General features: G+C 46.4%; 1 protein-coding gene across 3 annotated transcripts in view; it reads right to left on the bottom strand.

Moving 5' to 3' along the window:
• RCAN1 (regulator of calcineurin 1) overlaps positions 1-7,674 on the bottom strand; it is a 103,592-nt gene extending 95,918 nt beyond the window's left edge. For 2 of the 3 annotated variants that reach the window (XM_033947918.1, XM_033947919.1), the window contains exon 1: positions 7,326-7,629. In XM_033947918.1, the coding sequence (XP_033803809.1) occupies positions 7,326-7,397 (72 nt within the window). In that variant the 5' untranslated portion in view covers positions 7,398-7,629. Of the gene's footprint in view, positions 1-7,325; positions 7,630-7,656 lie in introns of those variants that run through there. The other variant, XM_033947920.1, reaches the window with a different exon arrangement.
• Positions 7,675-11,097: the final 3,423 nt, after the last annotated feature.

Below are 11,097 nucleotides of genomic sequence, written 5' to 3' on the forward strand. Positions count from 1 at the left end.
GAGAGTCGACATTGAAACTACGCAATGACAAAGGCGTAGAAGAGTGTCTTGATGGTGGAGAGGAAGAAAAGCCCTCATGTGAACAGAGTCCAACACGGCGCCAATGAATTGGATCGATTGAGTGGGAACCAACTGCAATTTTGGAAAATTGATATGAAACCCCAGGCTCTGAAGGAAAGAAATAGTCTGAAGGGTCGCTTGAGTAACCCCTGGAAGAGAAGGAGCTTTGATAAGCCAATCGTCGAGGTAAGGAAAAACCTGAAGGCCTAGAGCACGGAGGGCTGCAGCTACCACAACTAGACACTTGGTAAAGACCCTGGGAGAGGTCGCCAAGCCAAACGGAAGAACCCTGTATTGAAGATGAAGGTTCCCCACCTTGAACCGGAGATACTTACGAAAATTCGGATGGACAGGAATGTGAGTATAAGCCTCTTTGAGGTCCAGTGAGCACATCCAATCTCCCTGATCCATGAGAGAATACAAAACTGGAAGAGAGAGCATGCGAAACTTCTCTTTGACTAGAAATTTGTTGAGAGCACGGAGATCCAGAATGGGTCGCAAATCCCCCGTCTTTTTGGGAACTGGGAAGTATCTGGAATAAAACCCCAGATTGTGTTCGGAAGGAGGAATCTCCTCCCGGCTTGAAGGCGAAGAAGTGCCTGAGCCTCCTGAAGAAGAAGGGGGAGTTGCGAGAGACTGGAAAGACACTCTCCTGGAGGATGATCTGGAGGGACCTGAAGCAGGCGTAGAGAGTATCCCTCGCGGATGACCTTGAGGACCCAGAGGTCCGATGTAATGGTTTCCCAGACAGATATAAAAAGGGAAATGCGGCCTCCGATGGGCAGGGAGGAGTTCGGATGCAAGGCGATTGGAATGCTCACCACTGGACCGTCAAAAAGACGGAGCAGGTTTGGTTGTAGCAGGCGTCTGGGACTTCTGAGGACGCTGTTGTTGAGGCCTTCTAGGTGGAGGCCTAGAGAAAGCTGGCGTGGACTTCATAGGGTATCTACGAGCCGGAGGCTTGTAAGCCCTAGATGTAGAAGGTTTTGGTTTAGGGCGAATAAGAGAGGCGAAGGAGCGTTCATGCTCCGAGAGCCGTTTAGTAGCCGCCTCAATCGAGTCATCAAAAAGCTCAGAGCCCTGGCACGGTAGGTTTGCTAACCGATCTTGTAAGTTGGGATCCATGTCCACTATTCTGAGCCAGGCCAGACGTCGCATGGCCACTGCGAACGCCGATACCCGAGAAGAAAGCTCAAATGCACCTGGAATGCGCTACCGGAGGAAGTGATCAGGCAGAGTACGGTACAGGGATTCAAACAGGGATTGGACGGATTCCTGAGGGATAAAGGGATCGTGGGATACTGAGAGAGGTGCTGGGATGTAACACAGGTATAGAAAGCTAACCAGGTAATAAGTATAGAAACCCAACCAGGTCGTGCATGTGCAAGACCGGAGGGTTAGGCCTTCGATGGGAAGATAGGACTCAATGGGAAACCAAGGTGGCAAGGTGATTCAGACAGGTCGTGACCTGTTTGGGCCGCCGCGGGAGCGGACTGCTGGGCAGGATGGACCTATGGTCTGACCCGGCGGAGGCACTGCTTATGTTCTTATGTTCTTATGCCTGCAACATGAAGAGACACAATTGTGAGAGAGATTGAATAATTTGTTTATACTCAGCAAGGCGTTCTCTGGGCCAGTCTGGGCAAAAAGATGACAACTGCTTTAAAAAATAATTAAAATATGAAGTGAAGACATAGTTATAATTTAGAATTCGGTTAGTCATCATCGAATTTTGATAAAGTCTTCGCCCAAATTTATCCATAGTGCGACCTTCACGCCCTGGTGGAACTGTAGCAGACACTTTAGAAGGATGAGCTTTCTTCAGGGATGATTCCACTACTAAAGATTGGTGAGAAAGTTGTGATTTCTCAAACCCCTTGCAAGGCACAGTACGATATCGAGACTCCAACTTAGATGGGATCGCTGTCACAGAGTAAGGAGTCTCCATATTCCGCAGGAAAGTCTGCTTCAGCACAGGTGTCATGGGCAGACGCAAAGTTTCCTTGGGAGGATGGGAAAGTTCCATATCCGCCAAATACTCAGGTGTGTACTTCGAATCTGAATGCAAGTCGATGTTAAGAGCCTGGCCCATGTCGAAGACAAACTTTGCAAAGGAAGAAGACTTTGACGTAGAGGCTTCCTGAGGAGAGGCAGAGCGAGAGCGAGGCACCACTGAAAAAGATGGGGAGGCCTCGCGTGAATACTGGGAAACTGGCTCCGAACCGAGATGTAAGGTAACAGAGAATGCTGCACTACCAGTTAGAGGCGGTGTGGTGGAATGTTTCCGCTTAAGACTCCGAGATGGAGAAGTGCGCGGAGTACGAGGTTTCGCTAAAGGAGACAGCTCCCGAGGCAAAAATCTCGAAGGTGGGGTCCTTGACCTAGAATGCCTCGATGAAACAGAGGAGGCAACAGTACTTTGAGAGCGAGGCACGTGCTTCGAAGAATCTGAAGGCCTCAAGCTCCTCGAAGAAAAGACCTTCGAAGACTTAGAGCAGTGCTTCGATCGAGGTAAAGACCGCTTAGAGGCTCGATCAGGCGAAGAGTCCGAGGAAGAGACTCGAGATCGAGACCTGCGGCGAGGTGACCGCCGACGAGGCAGAGACTGCTGCTCAGGCTGGACCTGTGAAGACAAGGTCGAGGTCGGGACCAATTGTGCCACGATTGAGGAAATTTGCGTGGTCAAAATTGATTTGAGTATGTCCTCAAACATAGGGACAGAGACCAAGGGACTCTGAGTCACGGGAGGTCTCGTGCGTTCCATTGAGGGCGACCTCGGAGGAGAGTATTCCCTCGATTTGGAAGCACGTTTGGAGGACGGTCTAGAAGACGGAGCCGAACCTGGAGCCCCAGGTTGCGAGGTACTAGACTCCGTTGGCTTCTTAGGAATGGTACCTGAAAAGGAAGCAGGAGACTTACCCCCCAGTCCAGGCTTCGAGGACACCGAGGAGGCCTTCGAGGCCGAGGACCCGGAGGTCTTCGAGGCCGAGGCCTGCAGAGTAGGCGAAGTCGAAGTCTTCGTACTCGAGGCTTGTCCCGAAGTGGAGGGTTTCACAGATGCCTCGGCCTCGGCCACCGCTTTTTCGGGCTCCATTCGAGGGAACAGCTCGAATAACCTGTTGCAGCGGTGCTTAAAGGCACGAGGTTGAAGAGTGAGGCAGCGAAGGCAGTCTTCGGGACGATGAGCCGTCCCCAAGCAGAGCATACACCGACTATGGGGGTCAGTTATGGAAATAGTCCTGCCACACTGATAACACCGTTTGAACCCGGTAACAGGCCGGGACATAGAAAGGACAAAGTCCGTGTCGAGAACGAGGGAGAGAGGCCTAGGCCTCAATCTCCCAACCCGACGCAAAAAAACAAAAACTAAAAGTTTTACTTTTTTTTTTTTTTTTTTTAACTTTTACAATTAGAAACAAAGCAAAAAACACAGCGACCGAACAGAAATAAAAACTACTCAGCCGCGGTGAAGAGAAGGCACAACGCTACGGGAACTAAGTCGACAAGTCTTCTCAGCTCCGCGGAAAACATTGAACTGAGGATCCTCACAGGAGATGCGCCCCCTAGTTTGGGCGGGAAGGCACGCGCGCATGCGCGATGCAGCACTCGAAAGTTCGAGATCTTCAAGCAAGTTTGCTTTCGAGACTGTCCGCTGCGGGGCTCCGTTGCTGACGTCACCCATGTGTGGGAATATGCTGCCTGCTTGTCCTGGGATAACTAAAGATATAAGAAACAATACAAATAATTAGGCAACCTATCCTCTGGCAACCTTTGAGTCTCCAAAATCCTTCACCAATTTTTCCAAATCCTCCCAAAACAGCAACCTGCCCCTAAAGGGAAGATGCACCAGGTGCAATTGGAGGCCGCTTAGAAACTACTGCCAGAGCCATCTGCTTAAGAACATAAGAAGTTGCCTCTGCCGGGTCAGACCAGGGGTCCATCGCGCCCAGCAGTCCGCTCCCGCAGTGGCCATCAGGTCCATGACCTGTAAGTGATCCTTTGTCTAAAACCCTTTAATCCCCATTTTTCTTCTATCTATACCCTTTCATGATCCTATCTACCTCCATCTATATCCCTCAATCCCCATATCCTTCAGGAACTTGTCCAATCCCTCTTTGAATCCTCTTAATGTACTCTTAAGCTCTAATCATATCATATAAGGCATCCGCCAGATATGCCTGCAAGGACTCCACATTCGGAAAATCTGGTGGCAGAGCCCCACTGGCCTCTTACCACCCCATCATTAAATAACTGGATCCACTGAAAACAGGCATGTGCTGAATAAGAACTGCAGATCGCCGCCTGTAGAGTCAGGACTGCCACATCAAATGAAGACCTTAAAGATGACTCTATCTTCCTATTCTGAGGGTCTTTCAAAGTAACACCTCCCTCAATTGGCAGAGTAATCTTCCTAGTAACTGCCACTACTAAGGCGTCTGCCTTAGGAAGCTTAAACTTATCCTGCTCCTCAAGTGTCACCGGATACAATGAACACATAGCCCGTGCCACCTTGAGGCCAGATTCAGGCGTAGTCCATTGCTCAGAAATCAACTCCTGCATGGCCTCATGCAAAGGAAAAGTCTTAGGCGGGCACCTAGTGCCCACCATAAGCGGATTGGATACTGCCCCCCCCCTCTGTATCCGGTGGGGAAATGTGCAGACATTCCATAGCTTTAGAAATGAAGGCCACCAGTTCCTCCCTATGGAACAGGTGTAGCACTGAGGGATCATCCCTATCAGCCTCTTCTACATCCATGTCATGCACCCCGGCCTCCTCCCCCGGAACCGAACATAGCTGGGCCAAATCCTCAGCCTCGGACACCCTATGCCTCTTGGCCCGACTCCATCCAAGATATACACCTGCAAATCGGTTCTCTATCTCCACCTGCTGGTAGATGTGTGCTATCCCACTAGTCTCTGGATTCATCTGTTGACGCCGCTAAGGAATTGTTGTTTTTATATTTTGGACTGTTCAGAAAGAAATGCATTTCTTTCTATTTCTCTTGATGTGTACTGTGTACAGAGTCTGGCATATTAGGGTTTCATTTGTGTACAATAGTACTTTTAGTTTGTGGGTTTGTATTTGTAAAAGGTTTTTTCTACTTTCTACATGTGTGACTGAGCACAGGTGTTCTGGTGGGGATAGAAGTCCAGAAACTTTGGTTGGTGTTGTAGCCCCAAGCAGGAAAATATTTGCTGGCTCTCCTTCAGCTTTTTTGGACTCAAAAACAGCCCCAACTGAAAAATTAGTGATTATTTATGGCATGATCCCCGACGACACTCACATAACGCAAATTTCTAACCGCAGTTTATATTTGAGTCAACCTTTTTTGGGGGGGAAGGTTACCTTGGTTTATATTCGGATCAGTTTATATTCGAGATATATAGTAAAGAGTCAATGCGTGCTTTTCCTTTATTGCAAATTCACCTCTTGAGTATAATGATAATATAAATTGAAATTTTTGTAATATCAGGGTAACAGTACAATAAATCATGCTGAAACACAAGTTATATGCTTCATATTGGGGGTTGCTATTTTATATGTAAGATCATTTGTTGCCCACACTCATTGCCTTCAGCTCTTGTAGCAAAATGTGGATACTGTGGACGGGTCAGATTCAGGGGGGGAGGGAGGCATGAACTGGACACATGAGGGCACTAACTTGGGACATAGGAGGGAAGGAATAGAAAGGGAGAATTGATGCGCAAGAGTGTGTGAGTAAGAGATGGTGCACATGGGGAAAGGAAGAAAGGAAAATTGGGCATAGAGGAGTGAGGTAGAGATGCATGGGGAATAGAAGGATGAGAGAGGAAAATGTTGGATGTTGTGAAGAGGACAGATTAGAGGGGATGCAAGGGGGAGAAATGTGGCACTGTGCTGGAGAGGGGTGATAGAAGGAGAAATGGGCACAGGGCTGGTGGGCAGCGGAAAAAAATGCTGCACATGATCCAGGGAATGAGAGAAGGAGAAATGTTGGATGTGGCAGTAGAGGGGGTGAGAGAGATGCCTGGATCTCTCAAGACAGATGGACAGTAAGAGAGAGGGAGACATATTGTTAATAGGGGTGGAGGAGAGAGGAAGAAAAGTTGGACTCGTGGAGGGACAGAGAGAGAAAGATGTTGGTTGGGAAAGGGAATGAGATCCGGAGGAGAGGAAGCGTGCAGGAGGCAGGAAGAAATAAATATTATGCAACCAGAGACTCATGAAATCACCAGACAACAAACATAGGAACAATAATTTTATTTTCAATTAGTGATCAAAATGTGTCAGTTTTGTTAATTATATCTGTCTATATTTTGCTCTATATTTTTCTATAGTTGTTACTGATTGCATATTTTAAAGTCATCTGCCTTGACCTCTTTGAAACCCCCTCAATATAAATGATAATTGACATTTTTTCTGGGTACAGTGTGCTTTTTGTTGTTTTTTTATTTTGTATTAATAAGATTATAGTGTGTGTATATGAAAAATGGATTGAAAAGATTGCATTACAATTACAGTTGTACTATTATTATGGGGGTGGAGTCAGAGGCGGAGCCTGGACGGGGATACTCGACTGATAATTGTTAGACTTGGGGGGGAGGGTACTTGGCTTAAAGATAGATAAATTATTGAGCACTCCTCTAATCCTGTGTGGAGCTTTTTATTTTAATCCAATTGCCTTGTCTGGTTCCTGCACTTAAACCGACTCGGGAGAAAAGAGGACAAAAAGACAGCGCTACAAAATGCTCTAGATTCACTCTTTCAGCAGATCGGAAGGATTAAGAGGCAAAAAACCTTATAATACCGGTATTCATTCAGAATTAAAACACCGTTTAACTGGCTGCTTTAAAGCTAGCAGTGAAGAGACACATTAACAGCTAAAAAAAACACTAATGCTTAAAGATTTCTCACATGTCAAAATATTATGACCACATTGGCTCACTGCATTAATCACGCCTCCTTACTTATTATGCACACAGTGTCTGAAATGCTTAAGCGGCTTTCCTATTTGAGGGGAAAAATTTTTATTGCACAAACGTCAGCAGAAGTAGCACGGGTCAATAAAGCTACCCCCCCCCCCCCCGAATTTCTGACAGCCAGAAACTAGCAGAAGCATTTGCACATTGCTAGAAAAGAATCTGCACAGCTGTGAAAACAAAACTTCTGGCCACAGTATTCCATGCAATGCACTAAACCAAGGTTCTGGGAGCACTTCCACCCCCCCTCCTCCATCTGTTGCTGTAGCCGAGTCCCCCCCCTACCCCCCCTACCCCGGCCTTACCCTGCACACGCCGCCCGCGAACAAGCTTTCCTCTAGGTTGCAGGCGATAATGGCGGTGGGCAGGTCCTCCATCCTGTAGGGAAGGGTTGGAGCGGGGGGGGGGGAGGTAACTCCTGGAAGTAGCGGCGCCGTGAGCAACCCTTTCCTACGCAGCTCCGGGTATCCCTCTCACAGACTTTTACCCGGCAACCAGTTAACTACCGACGGCGGAGCGACCGAAACGAACGTACGAACGTGCGAAGTGCCGTAGTTGCGTCACAGAGACGGCCGCGCGTCCTTGCGCGAGCGTGAATGGCCAGCGCGGCGCGCGCCCACCCGGTTCCCGCCTTACCTCTTTTGACTTCCTTCAGGTTGCCCTGGTAGAGACTCTTCTCCTCTCCACTACTAGCATCTGCTAATTGATAAATTAAACAATCATGAGCGTCCCACACAGAATAATACTAAAAGACACATAACTGGACGTCATACTTTTAAATACTCGAGTTTGTCTCAATATAGATAATCTCTGAAAAGACGTTTACTCTGAAAACTGGGTAAAAGTCAAGGCTCCTGAAGATCTCAAGGAGGCAGAAAAACAAAACAATGTGACAACTACAAGGCCAGGAGCTGCTGTACTTGACTCTGCTCAGAGAAGGGCATAATCAGGGGAGGGGGAAGAGCTGATAATCATAATGCCCCTGTACAAGTGGTGATTAAAACTGTAATCGGAGTAGATTGAGGCCAATGTCAGATTGCTAAGCAATGCTCCCTCTAAGCCTGGATTGGCCAGGTGCATGCAAATGTCCTATCATGTGAGTGACAAGTTATAAAAAAAAAATGTTTCATGTGAACAATAAATTCTAAAAAAACAACCATTTTCCAGATTTGCAAGTGAAGGAGTCGGACTGGTTTTCCTAAGTGTTGAACTAATTTTCTCTTTAATAAAATGCTGAATTATGTTTAGCTGCAGACCTAACTTATCTCATGTTCTAGCCTGCCTGCACTGGGGTGTTAGCTTGGGCATTCTAGCTTATTATGGCTATCTCAGCATAAACGACATGTAACAGAAAGACTGCATGGCTTAGATAGGTGACCTGCTAATGACCTGCTAGTGTGAGCTTAGACCAATGATTGTTAAGAAAAGTAACATGTGAAAACTTTTTTCTATAATTCAGTTGTATAGCCAGAAGAATGTATAAATATCTCTGTAACTTCCTGTTTTCGGGACTTCTGAAGCCAGCTTGGAGCTCAGAAGTCGCATATGTATGCTAATAAAACCTGTTTCTTTCTTCAAGTCTAAGTTTTGTGGCTGCCCAAAGTGACCTTTCACAAGTATTTTTGTGAGCGGCCATGTAAAATCTGTGCATGACACTCAGACTATATGAGCGTTGCTCATGTGCTTTGCTTACAGGGAACATTGATAACAAGTCACATTAATTCAATATCACAATCGATCCCTTCTCCAGCTCACACTCTTAAGTGGCCTAATCTTAGGCATTGACTTCTTCCCTGCTCCCCATCAATCTGGTTCTCCTCAGGTTCTTTCTCTAGTACTCCCTCACCTGGCATCTCTCACTTTCTGTACCCCCTGGCCCTATGGTCCTTCAACTTTATTTGTGTCAATTGTGCTACAGAGTCAAAGTTTCCAGCTGGCACTGGGCCTTTTATGTTATGTCACACCTTCTCTGATATTACTTCCAGTTTCTGGGGCAGGGCACAGCAGAAAGAAGATGCCAGGTCAGCCGAAAGCCGTGTCTCTTCAGCACTACCGGCCACAAATAAGGTTGGAAGAACATGGGGGCAGAGGGTAGTGAAGAAAGTGAAAGAAGCTGGGCTGTGGAGAAAAGGAAAGAGAGAGGGAAGGAGAAATGAAAGGATGCCAAGATGGTGGGGGAAGGAAGAGACACCAGGATTGAGGGGGGAAAGAAGAGATGTCAAGATGGTGGGAAAAGAGGAAAATATACTAGGATGGTGGCAGGAGGGGGCAAAGAGAGGAAGAGACCAGGACCTGCAGAGAAAGAAGGAAGAGGGAGAGAAGCTGGACCTGCAAAGGGGAAACAGACAAGAGTGATGGAAGAGAGAGGAACAGTTGTTGGACCCCTGTGGGGGGGGGGGGGGGCAGAGAAGGAGAGATGCTACTCCCAGAAAGCACTGGAGAACTTCAAGGCCCACAGGTTTAGGCCAGTCAACTGTAAAGGCCATCTTGTCCAGATCCATCTCAAGACCTTAGTCTGATGTGACATAGCCTAAGAAGTGAACTTTGTTCAAATGTGCATTTCTCAGGTTTAGCCAAAAATTGGTTTTGGAGAGGTTGAAAAAGGGAAGAGATTTTGGATTTAGGCCATTCCTTTTCAATAGTAGCTCAAGGCAAGTTTACATTCAAGTACAGTATGTATTTTCTGGTCCCCAGAGAGCTTACAGTCTGTTTATACTTAAGGCAATAGAAGGTTAAATGACTTGCTTCCCTGGTTCTCAGGCATCTGCTGAACCATTAGGCTACTCCTTCCCTCTTCTGAAAGGACTTTTTTACTAACCAGTTCTTTACTATTCCCAGGCAATAATTTAACTTCTTAGATTTAGAGGCCCTGTCACCATTCATAGGCAGCAACAATTGGATATCATTTGCATATGCATAAAAAGAGTGGCTACATGATCTCACAAGTTACGAACATAAGAATTACCATACTGGGACAGACCAAAGATCCATCAAACCCAGTATCCTGTTCCAACAGTGGCCAACCCAGGTCCCAAGTACCTAGCTAGATCGTAGTAAAACAATTATCCTTTGGGCACATAGAGATATTAAATAAAAGTGGCAATAGGGATGGACCCTCCAAAACTTCCCATCTCCAAGGATGACCAATTCATCATTCACCCTTATATCTCGTGTAGCATATAGCGAAAGATTAGAGAAACTGGGCCTCTTCTCCCTTGAGCAGAGGAGATTGAGAGGGGACATGATCGAAACATCCAAGGTATTGAAGGGAATAGACTTAGTAGATAAGGACAGGTTGTTCACCCTCTCCAAGATAGAGAGAACGAGAGGGCACTCTCTAAAGTTAAAAGGGGATAGATTCCGTACAAACATAAGGAAGTTCTTCTTCACCCAGAGAGTGGTAGAAAACTGGAACGCTCTTCCGGAGTCTGTCATAGGGGAAAACACCGTCCAGGGATTCAAGACAAAGTTAGACAAGTTCCTGCTGAACCAGAACATACGCAGGTAGGGCTAGTCTCAGTTAGGGCGATGGTCTTTGACCAGAGGGCCGCTGCGTGAGTGAACTGCTGGGCATGATGGACCACTGGTCTGACCCAGCAGCGGCAATTCTTATGTTCTCACCTTCTATTCTCCATAAAGGACTTGATCCTCCGCAGTATTAAGCTTCTAAAACCCAAATGTAAACATTAGATCTCAAGATATCTCAGATCCACCAAGTCATAGGCTGCTGTGAGATCCAATAATATAAAAAATATGGAAACTCCTCTGTCTAACCAAAATAAGCTTCATCCATTATCACCACAAACATGGTTTCAGTCTTATTACCTCTACTAAAACCTGCCTAACCTAGGTCTAAAAGAACATTTTCATCAAGAAAAGAGCTAGTCTACACAGCTACTTTCTTTTTTTCTATCAATTTAGACAAGAGAAATAAGATGGAGATGTCAATAATTTTTACATCCCAACCCATCCAAGACATCTATTTTTTTTAGAACAGCTTCCTTCAAACATGTAGATAACTCCCTATTCCAATGATGAATTAATCAAATCTGCCAACCACATTAACTCACTTTATAA

Source organism: Geotrypetes seraphini, chromosome 6 (genome assembly GCF_902459505.1).
Source record: "Geotrypetes seraphini chromosome 6, aGeoSer1.1, whole genome shotgun sequence".
NCBI classification, from domain to species: domain Eukaryota; kingdom Metazoa; phylum Chordata; class Amphibia; order Gymnophiona; family Dermophiidae; genus Geotrypetes; species Geotrypetes seraphini.